This window comes from Camelus dromedarius, chromosome 1 (genome assembly GCF_036321535.1).
Source record: "Camelus dromedarius isolate mCamDro1 chromosome 1, mCamDro1.pat, whole genome shotgun sequence".
Classification (NCBI taxonomy): Eukaryota; Metazoa; Chordata; class Mammalia; order Artiodactyla; family Camelidae; genus Camelus; species Camelus dromedarius.
In genome coordinates this window covers 19,831,474-19,852,448 of record NC_087436.1, presented here as the reverse complement: position 1 = coordinate 19,852,448, position 20,975 = coordinate 19,831,474, and the positions used below count along the sequence as shown (strand labels likewise).

Here is a 20,975-nt window from a genome sequence, read left to right as displayed (position 1 = left end):
GGAGTAACCCGGGCTGTGTCTTTGTCAGTTTCACCTCTGTAACCCTAAACTAATGCAGAAAACAACGGAGGAGGCTGCGGAGGGGAAAGAGGAGAGGGAGGGCGAGAAAATGGCACGAGAGGAGGTGGGGAAGGGATGACTTACGTGAGGGAAGGCGCTTGGGCTGCTCCTGCTTCCTCCTGGGCATTTTCCCCCTTTTCTCACATTCTCCTCCTTGGTTAATGTGAGATCAAATAAACCCCCGTGGGGGCAGAGAGGCAGACACTGGCAGGAGCGGGGAGGTAGTTGGGGGGCGAGCGGGCGGGCAGGGGGAAACCCCTTCTCTCCGGTGTGTGCAATGGGTTGAAGCTTGTTTCCTGGAGCCAGAAGAGGGGTTTTCTTCTTTTCTTTCCTTTCTTTTTTCCCTTTTTTTTTTTTTAATTTTTGGTCGTGCACCTGGCTTGTCCCCGAGCGTAATATTCTTCAATGGAAACGGATCTAATAGGTGTGAGTGTGTGTGTCTGTGTGTGTGTCCTATGCTCGCGAGTGTGATGGGAGGTATAAATAAATGAGTGCCGGTGCGGCGGTGTCTATGGCCGCGCTCTGTGTCTCCGAGCCCCTAACACTAATGTCGGGATCAAAGGGCAGCGGCGGCGGCAGCACAGCTCACAGCTCGCTCTCTTGCTCTCTCTCTCTCTCTCTCTCTTTCTCGCTCTCTCTCTCCTCTCGCGCTCTCTCTCTCTCTGTCACACACACACACACACACAGAGGCACAGACTGAAGGAAAGAGGGAGAGCTAGACACACACACGCGCACGCACACACACACTCACACACACACACACACACACACACACACACACACACACGCACACACACACAGCAAAGAGGAAGGTGCCCTAAGGCTCCCAGGGCGGACTCAGCCTGGGATTTGCAACCGCTCTGTCTGGAAAGAATGGGGGGCGCGCGTGCGGGGGTGGGATGGAGTTCTTCGAATTTATCCCGCTATTCGCCACATCTAGGGGGAAAAAAGTTTTCCCCACTCTTTAAACAACGATTAGTTCATTATTCTTACTCATTTTTAAAAAGGAAATCGGCTTTTCTTTTTAACTCTCTTTTGTTTATTAAACTTCGTTTTGTTCTGTTTAAAAATCTTCAGTCTTTTGTCACCAAAAGAAGTGCTCTCTCACCCCATCACCTTAAGTCTGTGGAGGTTACAGTCTTCCACACACTCTCCAAAAACAGTCCAATAAAAATAACCAAAAAAATAAAATAAAAAGATAACATATGGTGAAATCAATAACTAGATGGAGTAAGTGCCCAGTTTTGGAGTGTCCAGAGGAGTTAAATCTGGAAAATGCCGCCTAAATGAAAATTACAGCTCCTTCACAAAGGGGGAAAAATAAGATTAGGTCACCCCTGATGGTTGCTTTAACTGCTACATGATAGTCCTACAGTGCACACAGCAATCTTGACTTCTGAAATTTTCTTTTTCTCCTGCTATAATGCAGGTATGTGAAGCTAACCCTGAAGCAATTCCAGTTTGCATTATGAGTGCAATATGCAGTTTTCATTAACTGATACATACTGTCATTACTTTACAAATCACACATTCTTCTTCAAAGAGAGACATAAAGGGGAGAAACAGAAAAGGACGGGTCTCACTCCAGCACAAAAGGTACTTGGTGAAAGAGGGCTGTTCTCTTTATGACTTGCAGTCATTTGGATAAAAGTTCACTCAGAGGTTGTTAATGATTTAAACTCCAAAACCTGCTACTATAATTGAAGGAAAAACGGTCTGAAGAAGAGTTGTTTCATAAAACTCTCTTTGTAAGAGAAAACTTTGAACTTAGCAGAATACATTATATGTCATGAGTCAGATGTAGCTAAAAAAATTAAAAGGTGCATTTTTAAACTACATCTTCCCTTTTTAGCTTTTTAAAACCTCTGACTCATCACCTTATTATGTTAAATATTTTCTTACAAATTTTGAAATAGACTTTTTCATCAAAGAAGGTGGAGGCACCCCAAAGATACAGAACATTAAAATGACACTCCATACGCTTACGTGGATAGCTAATGCCTCTTTGAAGTTCTGACTTACTTCTCTCAGCTGGAGTGGTGTTCCAGACAGTCATGTGGGTTGAATCTCTACGTGCTCTTTCAAAAATAACAATAAGCTTTCATATGGCACACTTTTATTAGAGAAGCTTAAAGAGTGCTGTGTGTCTCCCCAAAGATCTTTTTCATTGATAATGCAGTCTCAGGATGAAACCGTTGCTGCTAACTCCCCGGAAAGATCTAGCTTCCCAGTGGCAAGTAATGCAATCTGAACCAGGTTCTGAAACACCTGCTTGAATTCAATCTAAAACCAAACAGAGAGCAGTCAAGCTTGAAATAGAGCATCATGCTTAAACCAACTCTTCCTTGAATATTGGCTTAAGTCAACTGGTAGTTAAATTTCCCCGAGTTAACGATTTGAAATCGAACTTTCTTGCAACTCAGATCAAACTCAACCCGCCATGATTTTGACTGTCGTCAATAGCGCTGGACTTGAAATTAGTATATGAATGATAAATCAGAGTTCATCATTCTAAATAGACTCATTGCCCTGAGTGTGTCGGATCCTTAATCCTAACACGGTAAACAGAACAGTCCTAGCGCTCCACCGCCGCTCCCTCAGGACCTCTGGCTGGGATAGGGAGGACTGTTACTCTGCATAGACACACCACCACCTTTTCCTGAATTGCTGCCGCTTTCCAATGCTTAGTACACTGTAATTGAAAACACACTTTGGGCCTTTCCTCAAAGTAGAGTGCATTTCCTGCGACCTTTTAGAAGCACGCAGGCAAATGCTGTGAACTTTTAATTATGTAGGTCTTCTATCAACAGCCAAAAACATTTTTAAATTGAATTTATTCATACCTCTACCTCTTTCCAAAAATTATTTGAAGTAGTACACAACAATAGAAAATGGAACTAAGGACAGAACAACTTCTGTTGAAATCTCAGCTGGGTATCTCTCTCTGCTACAAAGTGCTCATCAAGGGCACTGGCCTCTTACCCTCTTGTGCCCTATGGTTAAGGAGCACAAACTAATTTTAATGTTAGACTAGCCTAAAATATTAGATAGATAAAGAGCTGAAGGTTACAATGGATTTCATACCGAGTGGATAAATAATCTGGGGATGGTGTGCCTTTGGGATGCCCATATCCAGGAACTTGGATTACTGTTGACTATAGTCATCATAGTGGAATATTCTCTTCGGTTCAACTCCTTGGCCCAAGCTTTTGAAAGCATATTTTATCTTAATAATTATAGTACTTTCTCCACCCTCATCTCCATCACCTCTCAAATGTGAGATTAAAATAGATTTTCTCTGGGAAGGGTATAGCTCAAGTGTTAGGGTGCATACTTAGCATGCACAAAGTCCTGGGTTCTAGCCCCAGTACCTACTCTAAAAATAAATAAATAAACAAACAAACAAACAAACCTAATTACCTCCCTCCCACCAATAAATAAAATAAAATAAAATAAAAAACAGATTTTCTCAGAATTGTATATTCTAAGAAGAGGTTTCATAAACGCTCACTCTCACGGGAGGAATTCTATCCTTTCCCCAGTGCTGCTAAGGGTGGTAACGGGGTGTAGCCCCTGGAATCGAGTGAAATCTAGAGGGGCTGTTGAGGTCGAAATGATTTTCAAAATGTTATTTGCTGTTTTATCTGTGTTAACATTTGCCATGATGATCGAAAGCAGTGGAAAGAAAATGCTGGCACCTTCGCAGCTCAAATCAAGACAGGGACACCAAAAATGTATTAGTGGTCGTTCTTTTCACCACTACCCCCTTAGAGAAAAAAGGAAGGTTCATTTAAGAATGTCCTTGATGGAGAAGTAAAAATTATTAATGTTACTAAAACTCTACCTGTGAGTACAAGACTTTTAAGTATTCTTTGTGACAAAATGTTAGGTACATAAAAAAATACTGCATTCCAAAGTACATCCGTTTTCTCAAGGAAAATCACTTGTGAGATCGCTGGATATAGATACCTTTTTAGTGGAATATTATTTGTACTTGAAAGTATGACTGACAGACAAATTGTGATTATTCAGACTTGGATATTTCTCAAAAAATGAATGAAGTGAGCCCTTAGCTTCAAAGAAAAGTATTTGTGGTATTTTTTTAGGCAATGATAATATTTGTAGTTAGAAGTGAAAATTAGAATTTTCGATAACTTATATCCATCACTTTGGGTTTAACAGCTTCCTGATTCTTACAGACTTTTCTGATGAGATCAATAGTGATGTTACTGAATGTGACTTTTTGATATTGTGCCAACGTTTTGGAAGAAATGTACAACTCAGTATTTTTCAAATGACCAATACATGATGTTACAAAATCATGCTGTAGTAAAGATCTATTTAAAGTACAAGATAAGCCAATGGCTTTTAATGTAAGAGTATAAAAAGGTCATTGACGTGGTTTTCAAATTCCACACTGTCAGTAACTTTTAAGAAACTACCAGTCATCAAGTTTTGGTGGTGTGTCAAAGAAGAATATCCACAATTATCTGAAAAGGGATATTAAAATATTCCTCCCTTCCTGCAACTACATGGTGGTGTGAGGTTTGCTTTTCTTCATGTATGTCTTTAACCAAAGCAACATATCACAACAAATTGAAAGCAGAAAGCAGATATGAGACTCCAGCTTGTCTCTTAGTAAGCCAGGCATTACAGAGATTTGCAGAAATGTAAACCAATGCCATTTGCAGCAATGTAAACCAATGCCACTTTTTTCGCTAAATCTTTGGTTTTGAAAAATATATTTTTCTTAAGAATGTGTTAACTTGCCATTGCATGTATTATTTCTATTTATATATGAATAAATAAATAAATAAATGTTTTATTAGAAATGCCGCAGTTTTAATGTGTAATACAGTCAGTGGCAAGACATAACCCACACAATCAAAAGTTCTTTGGGGTCCTCAACCACTTTTAAAAGTATAAATGAGTCTTGATTTCCAAAAAGTTTGAGAACTGCTGCCCTAAAAATTAATTGAGATGCAGTTAAAGAGAAAAAAGAACTTTTATGAGCATTTTACTAGTCTTGAAATCCAACTGTAAATACGTTAACACTTCTCAAAAAATGAAGCCCACTAATCTCCAGGAATTGAGAGTTGGTTTTGTGTGTCCCAAGACTGGCTTCCCTGGTGAAATTCCTTATGAGATGTCGAGAGGATGTGTCAGTCAGGGTTCTCCAGAGAAATAAATATTATTCACGCATTCATTCATTCATTTACTTACTTGCTTATTGAATTATTTATTATAGGGATTGATTCATGAGATTATGGAGACCCAGAAGCCCCATGACCTGCCATCTGCAAGACAGAGAACTAGGAATGTCAGTAGTATAATTTAGTCCAAGTCAAAAGGCCTGAGAACTGGGGGGCCAATTGTGTACACCCTGGTCTGGGTCTGAAAGCCCAAGAGTCAGGAGCTACAGTGACCAAGGGCAGGAGAAGACGGAGGTCTCAGTTCACGCAGAGTGAATTGGCCCTTCCTCTTCCCTTTTGTTCTGTTCAGGCCCTCCATGGATTGAACGATGCCCACCTTCGTAGGTGAGGACAATCTTCTGTAGTCAGTCCATAGATTCAAATGCTAATCTCTGCTAGAAACAGCCTCACCAACACACCCAGAAATAATATTTTACCAGCTCTCTGGACATCCCTTAGCCCTGTCCAGTTGGCATATAAAATGAACCAATACAGAGGACGAGCTGGTGTTCACCAAGCGCCATTGGGACAGATTGCCCAGCCACGTGGAGAGGCTGGTTACTCTGAACAGAGGGCCCAAGCCTCTTCCAGCCTCAGACCGCTTAGGACAATCAAACCAGCTCTCTCTGTTTCCCAGGGCTGAGCCGTCTTCCTCAAGAGTTAAGATAGGGACACTCTAAACCCCAAAAGCACTCTAAGTCTGACATTTTAAATCGTAAGTCCCTGTCCCAAGGCACAGAAATGGGCCTGGTGTATCTCCTGGCCTGGACCTCATGTGTTGTAAATCAGGATCTCGTAACGATGACCAGCCATCATTTACAGAGGGGGAGCCTTTTGCTGCATTCTGTACTTGTGTTCTTAGAAGGCCAGCGCCTGGCTGACATCAGCAAGTTTTGCCACAATTTGGATTAACCACGCTTTCAAAACTCATGGACGGACCAGCACATGGCCTGACAGAAAACCTGGCAAAGGTAACATTTTTGGGCATTTTAGAGCTCTTTCATCCATATTCTTGTGGATCCAAAATCTTTCCCTTAAGCATCTCCCCAGTAGTTCCTCATCTCAACACCATCTCGGCATATAAGTCTTGTTGAGTTTAGGCAAGTTCCCGATCTCTGATTTCCGTGGTCTATTTTTCTCTCGCCTTCTTGTCAGCTGTAATGATTGGATCACTCAGTCTTGCCTTATTTATTCCAAACTTGAACCCCAACTGAGACTTAAACTCCTGTCTCCCAAGCCTCATTTGCCAGAATTCTTAACATCTCTATCAATTTAACTTCCCTGGGCCTTGTGTTTTATCTGCATGGATGAAAAACTCCCCTAAGCAGCTGCTCCCCACTTTCATGCATTTTTCCAACTGATTTGTCTGGTCGCTTAATGTACTTCTTTGCTGCCTGACCCAGTCACCCTCTGACCTGCCTCAAATCATACTGCTGTCTCCTTTCAAGCCCCTCGTGCATTGTGGCTTCTCCCACAGACCCTCTCCGGCTGCAGTCAGCTCTGATTCAGTGTCTCTGCAATGTCTCCCTTTCCCTTTGTCCATTCTTCTCTCCAACCCCTCTGCTCACTATGGGGCACCCCCGAGGGCATCATGGTAAGGTTGTTTACCCAACTCACAGGGTCAGACAACTCCCTCCGTAGACTTGCCTTGTGTGGCGTAACACTGCAAGAATAACAGAGAACAAGATAGCAGCATACCCCAAATCGTGATTGTTGGTGATCCGCAAATAAAAAGGGAGCAGAAACCAATCAAAAAGTTCTATGCGGGTTGCCCCAAACTTTTCCCATCATGATGGTTATCTCTGTGGTCTGCAGTCACATCAATCTCCCTCCATCCATTTTTTTGGTCGGATTTTATGTAGTTAGATTTCTCACGGGAGGAAAGACCTAGTTACCTTGAGCTCCAACATCTTTTTGCTGATTAAGGGATTGGCTATGCCTTTTTATTGGATTAAAAGTCCCTTCGTTTAAAACAGCAAATGATAATGCTATGGGAATTAGCTATTATATGCTCACTCTCTTCCATCATTTAATCTCATACTTTAATATTTTTAATCAGGAGAGAAAAACAGAGCTTCAAATTAAAATCACAAGAGTCTATGGCCAGAAGATGCCTTGCAGATCACTTGGTTTAGCCCTGGTATTTCACAGACCAGGAACTAGAGGAACTGAAATCTTGGGTGATGCTTCTAGCTGAGAGTTCTGACTAGTGACTGTCTCCTATTCCAGAAAATCTGAGCTCAAACATAGGATGATGTGAAGGTGTATTTGTGCATCCTAGTGGATTTAAGTAAACCAATTGTACAAACCAGAACTTAGAAGCATTTGATATACCAACATAAAAAATGAGGGACTTGAGTGCCTTTAAATATTGCACCCAGAAAATTCAGCATAGTTTCAATGTTATTTTACTAGCTTCTGGAAGGTTCTTTGAAATGTGAATAAAGGGTAGCTATGGGGGCTACAAGAAACTCATAAAAATTACAGAGAAAAATTCACAAATCAAAAACATAAACTCTATGTTGAGAAAGTAGATACTATTGATTAAAAAACCCTATTGGAAGAAAACTAACAGTGGAGGGGAGGTGTTATCCTTCTGAGCAGAAAGATGGCAGGCAGTTCAAAATAAAATGTTTCTACTTTCATGAAAAGAGGTGCTTATAAAGCCCAACTTCAGATCCCATTCCACTGTTAGCCCGTGGTACACTTGGTCTGGGCTAATTGTCTTACGAAAGTCTTTCAGTGGGGTTCGTAGGTACTTTGGAAGGATGTCAAGGTATCAGCGCGAATCTATTACTGTTAAAGCACAAACCATGAGTCACCCAACCTGCTCCCGGACAGCAGGTCAAAAGGGTCATTTTCACATTAGAAGAACGAGCTCTTACACAGCGGCAGCTTCTGAAACCCCATCCTCCTTCCACGTAGCATTCAGGAGTCCTTATTCCAGGGACAGTGGGGAATATGGAATTTCCTGAAATGTTTAGGACAAAAAAAAAAAAAAAGATACCTGCTAATTGCTCAAAACAACAGGAAGGAACAGGATGGTTAAACCACAATACACACACTTGTCCTGGCATCTGAAGCCCAACTGGTTCAGCAAGTGTCCTCACAGTAAACAGGCTCTGGTGAATGGATTAACAAGTTCGCGTGGAGTTACCCTGGAGGAACTGCACCAGGGACATCTTACTGTGGGAAAGCCTCACAGAGCCAGGTCCTCTGGCCCCCTCTTACCCCGACAGGGCACCCACGCCTGGCTGCCATATTGCCCTTGGTGAAGATGTCCTGAAAAAGCAGACCACGGGCATCGCAGGAATTACTGAATTTCCAAAGGTCATGCCTCTAGAAATTTGCACCCCAGGAGGTGCCCGCTCCCTTTGTGCCAGGCTGTTTGCTGTTTTAGAGAAAGGTTAGGTGGCTGACTGCTTTTTCCCCAGCTCCCCAGAGAGTGTGCTTCTTTGTAGGGTGTCCATGAGAAGCTTTGTTGTGCCTTTTGCATAATAGAAGCGTTCCGTTCAGCAGTATTTCTGTCTGCGCATCAACATAATTACCTACGGTGAGGAGGGGGACATACTGTATCAGCAAGACCTGTCTAATTCTTACTCACATCAACACTTTGAATGATTTCTTTTTTTCACTCTGTGGCTGGAGGAACTGAGGCACATGCCTTAAGACACTGCTCAAGGCCACTTTCACTTGGGGTCACAGACATAATTCGATGCGGTATCCTACTGCAGCCCTAGGGATCTCTCTCCATCAATCTGGCAGAAGCCTGAGGATAGGCCACATGTCATGTCCTAGAGGCCAAGAGACTCTGGCCTTTGTCTAAGAGGAAAGGGGTAAACCCAAATGCCCTGGTACTCTCCCCAGGAAGTGTGGCCTCCAGTTCCCTGCAAGACAAGTCTGAACTCCCATGTAGAAGCCCATTGTTACTTTATTAAAGAGATCAAAGTCATCTTTACAAGCAACCAGAACTCAGATAAGCAGCAACGGACATGGACTTCACTGTGCACTGCTGAGGTAGCCTTGGGCTGCTTCCTTCACCTGTGCCTCCCTCGGTTGTCCTCCCTCCCCTGCCCTGTTCTGTGACCCAGGAACTGACCTCCAGTGGCTGCATCACCCAAGCTCTCTGGCTGGCTTGATGTGCAGTCGGGTCAGCCAATAGGAGGTACTTGTGGGAGGGAAGAGTGGAAGGGCAGAGAGGTAGGGAGCTCTGTTCTTTCCCCTTCCCCTGCTTTGATGCCTTATCTCTGGTAATTCTGTCCCTCCATGAATACAGCAGAGTTCACACTTCACTGGACTCGGGACACACTATTTCCTCCCCTTGTTTCTTCAGCCCTGGAAGTGGTAATGACCTACCAATGCCAGTCTCTGGATGCCTCACCAGTGCTCAACCGTTCCCATAACCTTACCCACACCCCCCAGTAAGTAGTCCCTTCTTTAAAGGCTCTTCCTTTGAATCATCTGAGGTCAGTTCTGTTCACTGCCTGAACCTAGACTGATCCACGCTCCTTTCATACATTCACCAAACATTGAATGTGCAGTGCTCTGTGCCAGACACCGCATAAGCCACTGGGAATGCCGTGGTGAGCAAACAGGGATGTTAGCCTTGACCCTGTAGAGTTTGCCGAACTCTAGGGCTTATTTTAGTTAACCTTTCTTTGTTATTTCCCATAAAACTAAGATGATGATAATGATTTACCTTTAAAGTATAGAGATTCGCCAGGCCAGCCAAGAACTCTGAGAACAGGGAACAAGGCTTTGTGATAGGTAATCAGAAACCTCAGTCCAGTATTAGACACATGACAAACTGAATTTTGCCCACCCAAAATGTGTATGTTGAAGCCTTAACACCTAATGTGATGATATTTGGGGATGGCACCTTTGGGAGTTAATTAGGTTAATGTAAGTTCACGAGGGTGGGGTACTCTTGATAGGATTAGTGCCCTTATAAGAAGAAACACCAAAAACCTCTTATTTTCTCTGTCTCTCTGTCTCTCTTTCTCTCTCCTTCTCAGGAAAGGCTGTGTAAGGATACAGCAAGATGACAGCCATCTGCAAGCCAAGAAGAGAGTCCTCACCAGGACCTGAGTCTGCTGGCATCCTCACCCCAGATCTCCAGGCTCTGGAGCTGTGAGACAATAAATGTCTGTCATTTAAGCCAGCTAGTCTATGGTATTTTGTTATGGCAGCCCAAGCAGACTAACACAGTAGATGAAAACAAACAAACAAATAAACAAGCTGAAGTGTTTGCCCAAAGGAAAGTTGTGGCCCTCCACAAACTAGGACCGTCTCAATTCCATACTCTGAATAAATTCAGGGTAAGCTAAGCAAAACTGCCAAGTGGTGATGTTATTCTCCAAGACTCAATCCTTGCATCTCCTCTGTCCTTTCTCCTACCTGCACTTCCACATGTTTGCTGCCTGTTTGCCCTCTCAGAAGGGCTGCTTTTAGCACCCAGCAATACCTGCCACGCTGCCCATCAAATCTCCCTCTCCAGATAGGTGGTAGGGCTTCCTTCATTCAAACTATAACTGCTCCTCCCCACCCCTACCATCTCCCAGGGCCTCTTCATGCTTTTGTACCTCAAAAAAAGACAGCCAATGGGGTAATGAGCGCTGTTCAGATTTTTTTCCTTCTTTGTTGTTCATATTTTTGAAATACATTGCTATAATCAACATGTTTTTGAACTTAAAATAAAAAAATTTCTAAAGAGTAAGTTTATTAGCTACTCTATGCCAGTGTCTTCAGCAGCACAAATAGCTAGTTCCAGTGTTTTTTCCAATAGGGATACACAAAAAGGAGCCCCAAAGTACAAGATCTCACAGAATAAACATGGCTGTCTTTCTGGAATGCTCCTTTCACTCAAATATTTGCTGGCAAAAAGTTATGTAATTTAACTTTTGAATAATTTAAAACATACTTTTATTAAGACATGTTTGGATATATCAGGTACCTTGGTTTTTCTCGTGGAAAATGAAGATAATGATGGCATTGTCCTTTTCCTGAGAGATTGGCATAGGATTTAAACAAATCCTGTGCGGGAAGCCCTAAGCACAGTAACAGTTCTTGATAGCACAGACCATGCTGTGAGGTCCAAACTCTAAGTGCATTTTCAGTCAAAATGCAAGGTCTCAAAGAAATTTTCCCCGGAAGCCTCTTCAGGCTCTATCCCTAGATTCCCAGAGGATGAGTTTTCATTTTCTTTGGCTACTAGAGGAAAAGTTTGAATATATTACCTCTGCTTGCTACATTCCCCGTGCTTTATCCCAGAGCAGTGACTTTAATAGCAGGAATTTTAGGCATTGTGGCATTCATTCAGTTATAAATTTCACTTATAAAACATTTATTGAGGTTTTCATAATTTGATTTGTTTTAAACCAATCTGTTCTCCCTCTTCACCCCCACTGTTGTGCCTGAAACAAAATAAATGACCCACTATTATTTGGCATTCATCTGACATAAATCATAACCCACACTGGATTACTTACAGGTCTACATTATTGTCTTATAGAAGAGTATAGTTCTGATTGAGGACTACCCTTTCCTTTTTAAGCACTGTCTAAAACAGACAAGCCAAATTAAAAAAATATATATATATATATTTATATATATGTGTATGTATGCATATATATATATAACATCAAAAACCTGGACTTTCTCTGAATTCAGAAAAGGAATCTTATACCAGAAAGCCATACCAAACCCAAACAAACAAAGCCCACATATACAAATTCTGATAATGTTTAACCAGCCCTTCGGTTGGAATCTCACCCTTGAAAGGACTAAAGTCACAAGACAAGTCCAGTTGTCTCTATGTGCTTCGAATGAATGAATGCTTTTAATTATGCACTATTTCAAGTACCTGTGTCACTCTGGTAGTTACTCTGTTGGACAACACATTCAAGTAGCCACAAATACACCCACTACTTTAATGATAACATTACATGCAGAGTCACGGCTAATGTTACACTATACTACCTGTGTTTTGGGGATATAGTGTGATAACAGAACCAAGGTCCCTGCTGTCATGAAACATATATAATGACAAGTCATGGCCTTCTTAGCAAAAGGCTCTAATAATGGTAACACCTTAGACTTTATTCAGTTACTTTTGTTTAAAAATTAACAAAAGAAAATAATTGAATATATAAACTTTGGGGGAAATGGTAAATATGATAACGTCTCTTGTTTCAGATGCTTTGGTCAAAGAGCTAGTATTTTATTGAAAGCTCTTCAAGATTATAAATCACCTAAAGTCACAGTTTATTTATAATTGAGTAGCTTGTCTAAATGGACGGCCAGGGCTGGGGGTGGGGAGTGGGTTGCACACTTTTGACTAAGACAGTGAGCCACCTCCTGTTTCCCCATTCCAGGGACTGTGAACCCTTTGTTGCACATCTTCCCATCTTTTAAAAGAAGCAGGAAATCTAAATTTTGTTGAGAAGTCTCCAAGCAGTGGGACATACATACCAAACAAATTACATTGTAGGTCAGATCTGTGGATCACCAGTTTTCAGTCTCCCTGTCTCCCCCTTATTTGTACATAACTCCCATTAAATCACTGTAGCTCATACATTGTTCTTATAAACATTAGACCAAAAAAATAAATAAATAAGGCCCTCATATACCATGGTGTGTCAGAGATTCATAGACTCAAAGTGGGAATCGGGTTAGCACTTACTTAATCTAATTCCTGGCTTGATCATCCCAAGTAATGACTCCTTCTTAGAGTCAGTCAAAAGCTAGCATTTCCCTCACCCTCATTAGGATGGCTGTTATCAAGGAAACAGAAAATAACAAGTGATGATGAGGAAGTGGAGAAATTGGAACTCTTGTGCGTGGCTGGTATGAACGGGCAGCCACTGTGAAAAGCAATATGGCGGTTCCTCAGAGAATTAAATATAGAATTGGCATATGGTCCAGCAATCCCACTGCTGGGTATACACCCAAAACAACTGAAAGCGAGGACTTGAACAAATATTTGTACACCCAAGTTTATATCAGCCTTGTTGACAGGGGCCCCAAAGTGGAAACGATCCAAATGTCCTTTGGCGATTAAATGGTAGTGTATCCATACAATGGTATATCTTTCAGCCTTAAACAGGAGGGAAACTTTGACACATGCTACAACGTGGATAAGCCTTAAAGACATTACGCTAAGTGAAATAAGCCAGGCACAAAAGGGCAAATATCTTAGGTTTCTACATATATACGGCACCGAAAGTAGTCAAATTAATAGATACAGAAAATAGAATGGTAAATACCAGGGACTGTGGGGAGCAGGAGCAGGGAGTAGAGAGTCATTGTTTAGTGGGTACAGCCTTTCAGTCTGAGAAGATGAAAAAGTTCTGGACGTAGATGGCACAACAATGTGATGGTACTCAACGCCATTGAGCTGCACACCTAAAATGGGTTAAGATGGTACATTTTATGTTATCTATATTTTACTACAATAAAAAAAAAGCTCCCTTTGTACATTTTTTTCCATTTTTTTAAAAAATTGAAGTATAGTCAGTTTACAATGTTGTATCAATTTCTGGTGTACAGCATAATGTTTTAGTCATACATAGACATACGAATATTCCTTTTCATATTTTTTTCATTATAGGTTACTACAAGATATTGAATATAGTTCCCTGTGCTATACAGTACAAACTTGTTGTTTATCTATTTTATAGATATTATTAGTTAGTATCTGCAAATCTCGAACTCCCAATTTATCCCTTCCCGCCACCTTCCCCCTCGGTAACCATAAGTTTGTTTCTATGTCTGTGAGTCTGTCTCTGTTTTGTAAATAAGCTCATTTGCATCTTTTTTTTTTAGATTCTACATAAAAGTGATATCATATGGTATTTGTCTCTCTGTCTGACTTCCTTTACTTAGAATGATGATCTCCAAGTCCACCCATGTTGCTGCAAATGGCATTATTTTATCCATGTTTATGGCTGGGTAGTATTCCATTGAATATATATACACCACAACTTCTTTATTCAATTATCTGTTGATGGACATTTAGGTTGTTTCCATGTCTTGGCTACTGTAAATAGTGCTGCTGTGAACACGGAGGTGCATGTATCTTTTGGAATTAAGTACCTTAGGTTTTATCTCATTTTCTTTGGGGCCTCGGGGATTATGTCTCCTGCCTCTTGAGGATGGCTCACCTATTTGCAAATGCTAGCTAATCTCAAGGAGAAGAAGCAGAGAGAAGGAAACTTCCAGGACTGTTATTCCCTGATCAGGCATTTTCAAAGCTGATGTATAAAGAATACCTTAATTTCTTTCTGGATTCTGAAAACTGCAGCTTGAATGAATTTGAATTTCCACTGAAAATTAACCTGCAGTTGAAAAAGACCCAGCAGGGAGCTTTCTGGTTCCTCCGTGGACTTTGCTGTCTGGGAGCTGGGTCTGTCAGAAACCAGATGAGGCTAAACAGGGAAAGACATTGAACAATGCTAAAAACAAATCTTCTTTATTCTCTAAACCCTGCTGCCACCTTTCCTGGCACTTTCATGACTGAGAGGTAAAGGTAGTCTTGCAAGTTAAAAAGTTACAGTTTTTCCAACAGAGCTCCTCCTCCCCTTCGGTATCAATAAAATCAATCATCCTCCGTTCTGTAAAACCCTCCCTAACCCGAGAATACAGAGGCTTTTTAACATTATTTCTAATTTGCTATTTGCCCATCCAGGAGAATGTAATCAAAAGTGACTTTCTAAAGACGCTCTGACAAAATCCGTGAGCCCTTTTGACCTCACAGAACTTAAGGCATCCCAGCTTATTGCCTCCTAAGAAGGCAGGCGGAAAAGAGGCTTCCTTGCTCACACAGCCAGCTTTGCAAAGGACGTGGAAAGGTCTGGGGGCTCCCAGCTGGCTGGCTCAGGCTCCAGTTCCACTAGGTCGTGTTAAATGTGAGTGTGCACACATGGAGAAGGGAGGTGCCCTCAATTGTCTCAACAGGATGAGGGACAGCACGAAGGTGATGCAGCAGGTGGCCCAAGCTTTTGCTTAAGAGCTTTAATTATCACTAGTGTTAGCAAATAAGCAGCTACGAGCAGTGTCATAAACTTTATGGGTTCACAACACAGGGTGACAAACCCTTCTTGAAATATTGGCTGTGGCTGAGGGAACCCCTGAATGTTCTGGGTAAGGACACGAGGCAGGCGAGTCAGCAAGAAAGGTCATTTGTCTCAGCCAAAGTCCATCTCGGGTCAAAGCCTTATGACTTATTATTCACTACAATGACAACAATACTCGTTTTTATGGAATTGGAATATTGCAAAGTGCTTCAGCATTGTCCTAAGTTATTTGACTCCACAAGGAAGCAGGTAGAGGTCAGAAGGAAAACCAAGTTTCGGCACAGCGGAGACTGAGCTCAGAGATTCAGGTGGAGTTGGTTGCCTGTAAGAAGTCATTCATTTCCACTGCTGAAAAATTAAAAAGTCAGTAGGAGCTGTTCCCTTGAAATGGCCAGAAATGTTCAGTGTTTCTATATATAAAAATAGATTTAAAAAAAAATTTCTTCTGTATAGCACAGGGAACTATGTTCAATATCTTGTAATAATCTTCAATGAAAAAGAATATGAAAACAAATATATGCATGCATATGCATGACTGGGACACTGTGCTGTACACCAGAAATTGACACATTGTAACCGACTGTACTTCAATTAAAAAAAGTTAATAAAAAAAATTTCTACTGTAGAGCATGGGGACTCTATTAAATATTTTGTAGTAACCTATAATGAAAAAGAATATGAAAAAGAATATATGTATGTCCATGTATGACTGAAGCATTATGCTGTACACCAGAAACTGACACAATATTGTAAACTGATTATACTTTTAATTAATTAATTAATTAAATATGTTCAGTGTTCCCATTACAGACTTCAACAAAGTGTCAAAAATTCTGAGCCCTGGAGTTTTTTCTTTGCTCCTCCTTTTACTTTTAACCACGTGCTCCTCAGCTCCCAACTTCAAGCCAGGTCCTGAGGCTCTCCTGGCCCCACCCCCCTAACCTACCTCTCTGAACTCACGTTCACCCCTCCTTCCTCTGCTCTGACTTGTCTGGTCACCTAGCTCTTCTTCCAAAAGTCCATTTCTTTCCTGCTTCAGAGCTCAAGGCTGCAACATAATTCTTGTGGGCAAGTTCTTCCACTTAAAAAAATTCAAATTATATCTTATGGCTGTGTTGGTATGAAGAGGGATACTTGAATGCTGTATATTATAACATTTCCTTTGATCTGAAAGTGTTTTTTTTCTTCTGATTTTAAGAGAAGTTAACACATTTTCATGGGCCCCTAAAAGTATCGTGGTCCTGTGTCTATCAGGCCTGAGGGTGAAGTCGGGCCTGAGGGCGAAGTCGGCCCTGTCAAGATCTTTGCATTTACTGTTCTTGAAATTTCTGCTCGAAATGTCCTTCTCCCACGTAATCACACAGCATATAACCTCAATTGCATCCGTGTTTCTGCAAAAATGGTAGTTTTTGAGAGAGGCTCTCTCTAATTACCTTATCTAAAACGGACCCCACACGTCAACTCCTGCCAGTCACTTCTGTCCCTCAACCCTGCTCTGCTTTTCTTTAACCATCTGACATATTAGATATTTATGTTCTGCTTGTTTGTGGTCTGTCTCTCCCACTGGAATATAAGTTGTGTGACACTAGGTACTCTGTCCCCAGGGCCCAGCACAGTGCCAGGCACACAGCTGACGCACATTAATGTTCGTTCATGTTGAATGAATTTGTACCTTCTTCATTGCCAACCCCTCGTTGTCCCATACAGGAAGAAAAAGAAAAAGTGAGCATGAAAGATGAAGGAAAATGCTTTCTCCAATCAAACATCCGCCCTTATGGAAGATCTTGGAGAAGCTGTAGACAGGCTGGGAGTCCCCAGGTCTCCCAACCAGGCCCCTGGCTCTGGGCTTTCTTTCCATCACCTTGTACGTTTCCCTAGCCTGATGCACACCACCTGATTCTGTAATTCTGCATGGTTGCTGAAGCTGAGGTTTTGCATCCCTTATGCCGCCTTCTTCTTTTTCTCCTCCTCCTCCTTCAATTATATTTTATTGTGTTGGAATACTTAACATGAGATCTACCCTTTTAACAAAGTTTTAAGTGTATAATACTGTATTGTTAATTTTAGGTACAATGTTGTACAGCGAGTCTCTAGAACTTACTCATCTTTCTTAACTGAAACTTTATACCTACTGATTAGTAATTCCCTATTTCTCCCCTCCTCCTTCTCCCAGATTCTGGCAACCCGCATTCCACCATCCAGGCATTTGCCTATTTTAGACACCTCATGTAAGTAGAATCATGCAATATCTGTCCTTCTGTGATTGGCTTATTTCACTCAGCACAACAGCCTCAAGGTTCAGCCATGTTGTTGCATATTGCAGAAGTTCCCTCTTTTTTTTTTTTTTTAAGACTGAATAACATTCCATTGTATGTTTATACCATATTTTCTCTATACATTCATCTGATGATAAACATGTTGTTTGCTCCCATGTCTTGGCTATTGTGCAATAAACATGAGTGTGTGAAAATACCTCTTTGAGATCCTGTTTTCAATTCTTTTGGATATATACCCGAAAGTGGGATTGCTGGATCATATGGTAGTACTGTTTTTAATTGCTTGAGGAAATACCATGCTATTTGCCATCTTGGCAGCACCACAGTACAATCCCACCACCAGCGTGCAAGGGTTCCAGTTCCTCTACATCCTTGCCAACACTGTTATCTTTCGCTTTTTTTTTTTGATAATATCCATCCTGACAGGTGTGAGGTGATATCTCATGGTGGTTTTGATTTGCATTTCCCTGTTAATGAAGGACATTGAGAATCCTTCCATATACCTGTTGGCCATTTGTATGTCTTCCTGGAGAAACGTCTGTTTAAGTCTTTAGCCTACTTTTTATTTCTGTTATTAGTTTTTTTTAATATATATATTAAAATTTTTTATTATTTTTTTTTTAGGGAGGAAGTAATTAGGTTTACTTATTTAGTTTTAGAGGAGGTACCAGGACCTCGTGCATGCTAAGCATGTGCTTTAACACATGAGCTATACCCTCCCCCCTGGTTTTTTTTTTTTAAACCACTGAGTTATAGGAGTTCTTTATATATTTTGGGCATTAATCCCTTACTAGACAGCTGGAAAACGTTTCTCCCATTCCATGAGTTGCCTTTTCACTTTGTTGTGGCTTCCTTCGCCGTGCACCTCATGACTTCTAAGAGCAGGTACTGAGTACTCAACCAATTGTTGCTGAATCGAAAGTGAATGAACAGAAAGAAGTTACAGAAGATTCTGTGAAAGTGGAAAGAGCTTATGCTTCAACATTGGCTTGCACAGAACTAATGAGCATGGCTTCAACAAAACGGAGACATTTGTTGGTGGGTGCAAGAGAATCAGTTTCATGTGCAAAAAAGAGCTTATAAATATAGCAGGTATTGAGATATAGGTCTCTGGAATGATGTTTGGAATAGCAGGTGTAACTCCTTTGACTGCAAAATTTTCTCTTAAAGAAAAAAGGAGATTTAATGGCTCTTGGAAAAGTCCAGGGATAGGTTTACCCCCGGCTTGTCAGATGCCGAGCTCTGCCAGCTCACTGGGCTGTGCTGCTTTCTTTCTCTTCCCAGCCCCTCCTCCCGCTGGAGTGGTTTCCTCTCAGGCATTGTAGCAAAATGGAGGCACTGCTCCAAGCTCTTTGTCCTCTCAAATCCAGCACGGGAAGTAAGAGGGTCTCTTTCTCCAAAGTTATCCATGAGGTTTCTTTGTATTTCATTGCCTTTGACTTGGCTGTTAACTTACATTTGGCCAGTCAGGGTGCCTCGGAAGAGCGTGCTGATGCGCTGGGGCCTGGTCACCTCATCCATCAGGTGACTGGTGGTGTGGGGTGGGTGGTGGGAGCGTCCCTGACTGCAGGGAGCAGGGGTGAGTAGACAGGGCTTCCCAGACCACAGTTACAGGAAGTAGGGTGCATGGATGCTGAGTGGCCAAAAAACAAATGTCCACTACTCTTGGCTCCAGAAAGAAAGCGTAATGGATTGGTTTGGCATCAGAGGCACGGACGTGAACTAAGAGGTTGCGGGGAAGTATGTGAAGTATTGGATTCCCCAGGGACAATGAGAAAAGATCATTAGTGAACATGGAGGAAAATGAGATTCCTTTCCTCACGATTCCTGGGTCCTGTTATGAAAGCAATTCCTATGATCTAAGGAATGAAGAGGGGGAGGTTCATTTTATTGAAACATTAAAAAAAAAAAAAAGTCACAAGACATTAATGTTGTTTTAACCGAGCTTTGGCCTTGAGACTTGGGTGTGGGTGTGGGTGTGGGTGGGGAGTGAATTACCATTCTTCAGGGAAGGGAAGGACTCCTTCCCCTGGGGGGAAACTGCTGTATAGAGGAGTAGGTGGTTTTTCTATAGCTGCTTCTGACTGGATTGTCTTAAGTAAGTCATTTCTCTGCCTCAAAGAAATTGGGTCAATGCCCAGTAACATTCTGCCTAGGCTTATGTGTTAGGCAAGAAAGCTCAGTACATGGCTTATTTTACTTTAACTAGCTAATTAATTAATTGAAGTTAAAGTATATCTGATTTGCAATGTATATATGTGTATACATGTATAGATTTTCAGATTCTTTTTTATGTATGTTATTACAAGATATTGAATATAGTTCCTTATGCTATACAGTAGGTCCTTGTTGTTTATCTATTTTATATATAGTAACATGTATCTGTTAATCACAAATTCCTAATTTATCCCTCCTCCCCAACCCTTTTCCCCTTTGGTAACCATAAATTTGTTTTCTATGTCTGTGAGTCTATTTCTGTTTTGTAAATAAGTTCATTTGTATCCTTTTTTGAGATTCCACATACAAGTGATATCTTATGGTATTTGATAGAGAAAACTGTCTGACTTACTTCACTTAGTATGATCATCTCTAGGTCCATCCATGTTGCTGCAAATGCTATTATTTCATTCTTTTTTATGGCTGAGTAGTATTCTATTGTATATGTATACATACCACATCTTCCTTATCCAGTTAGATGTCTTTTTTAAAAAATGTTTTATTTTATTTAGTACAGAGAGGAGACGGATACTCACCTAGACCCCCTGATAACCACAGCCCATTCACAAGAGCAAACCTGCCTTCCTCCAGGCTTATGGTGTTGGGATCAGAGGAGAGAGAATGCTCATGTTTCTGGAAAGCCCATCAAATCATAGGCTGCACAGAACTGAGAGGTCTGCTCACCTCTGCCAGAACGCCACTGAAGACTTGATGGAACGGACAGATGCTTCCCTGTTTTGTTGGGGTCGAACAGAGTGAATGGTTGTTCCCACTGAGTAACAAGTTCCATTGAGCCATAATTGGTATATTTTCCCTCTTTCAAGGAAAAAGAAAGACACAAAATAAATAAGAAAACATTTAATTCAATTATGGAGATTGCAACCACCCTATTTCATTGCTATTCTTTTTTTTTTCCTCATGAAAAAGAAAAGTGTACTTTCTGTTCCAAATTTAAAGCATTGTAAAAGCAGCAAAAACTAAACTTCAGTAAGTGTGTTCCTTTTAGAGAGGCAGGTGGGGTGCCAGGCTAGGAGCCGTGCTTGCTGCTGAACTATCTCACAGAGCAAGAGAGCTGTGCGTGTGTAAAATATTCTGCAATCGTTTGGCTCAAGGTGTGTAACCAAAACCAAAAAAACCTTTGAAATGACACATGTTCT

The 20,975-nt window shown here is 41.3% G+C and overlaps 1 protein-coding gene across 3 annotated transcripts in view; it reads right to left on the bottom strand.

The window, feature by feature from the left end:
* The window catches only part of ZNF827 (zinc finger protein 827), a 170,234-nt gene extending 169,323 nt beyond the window's left edge, over window positions 1-911 (bottom strand). For 2 of the 3 annotated variants that reach the window (XM_010982657.3, XM_031465263.2), the window contains exon 1: window positions 145-909. In XM_010982657.3, the coding sequence (XP_010980959.2) occupies window positions 145-187 (43 nt within the window). In that variant the 5' untranslated portion in view covers window positions 188-909. Of the gene's footprint in view, window positions 1-144 lie in introns of all 3 variants that reach the window. The other variant, XM_031465236.2, reaches the window with a different exon arrangement.
* Window positions 912-20,975: the final 20,064 nt, after the last annotated feature.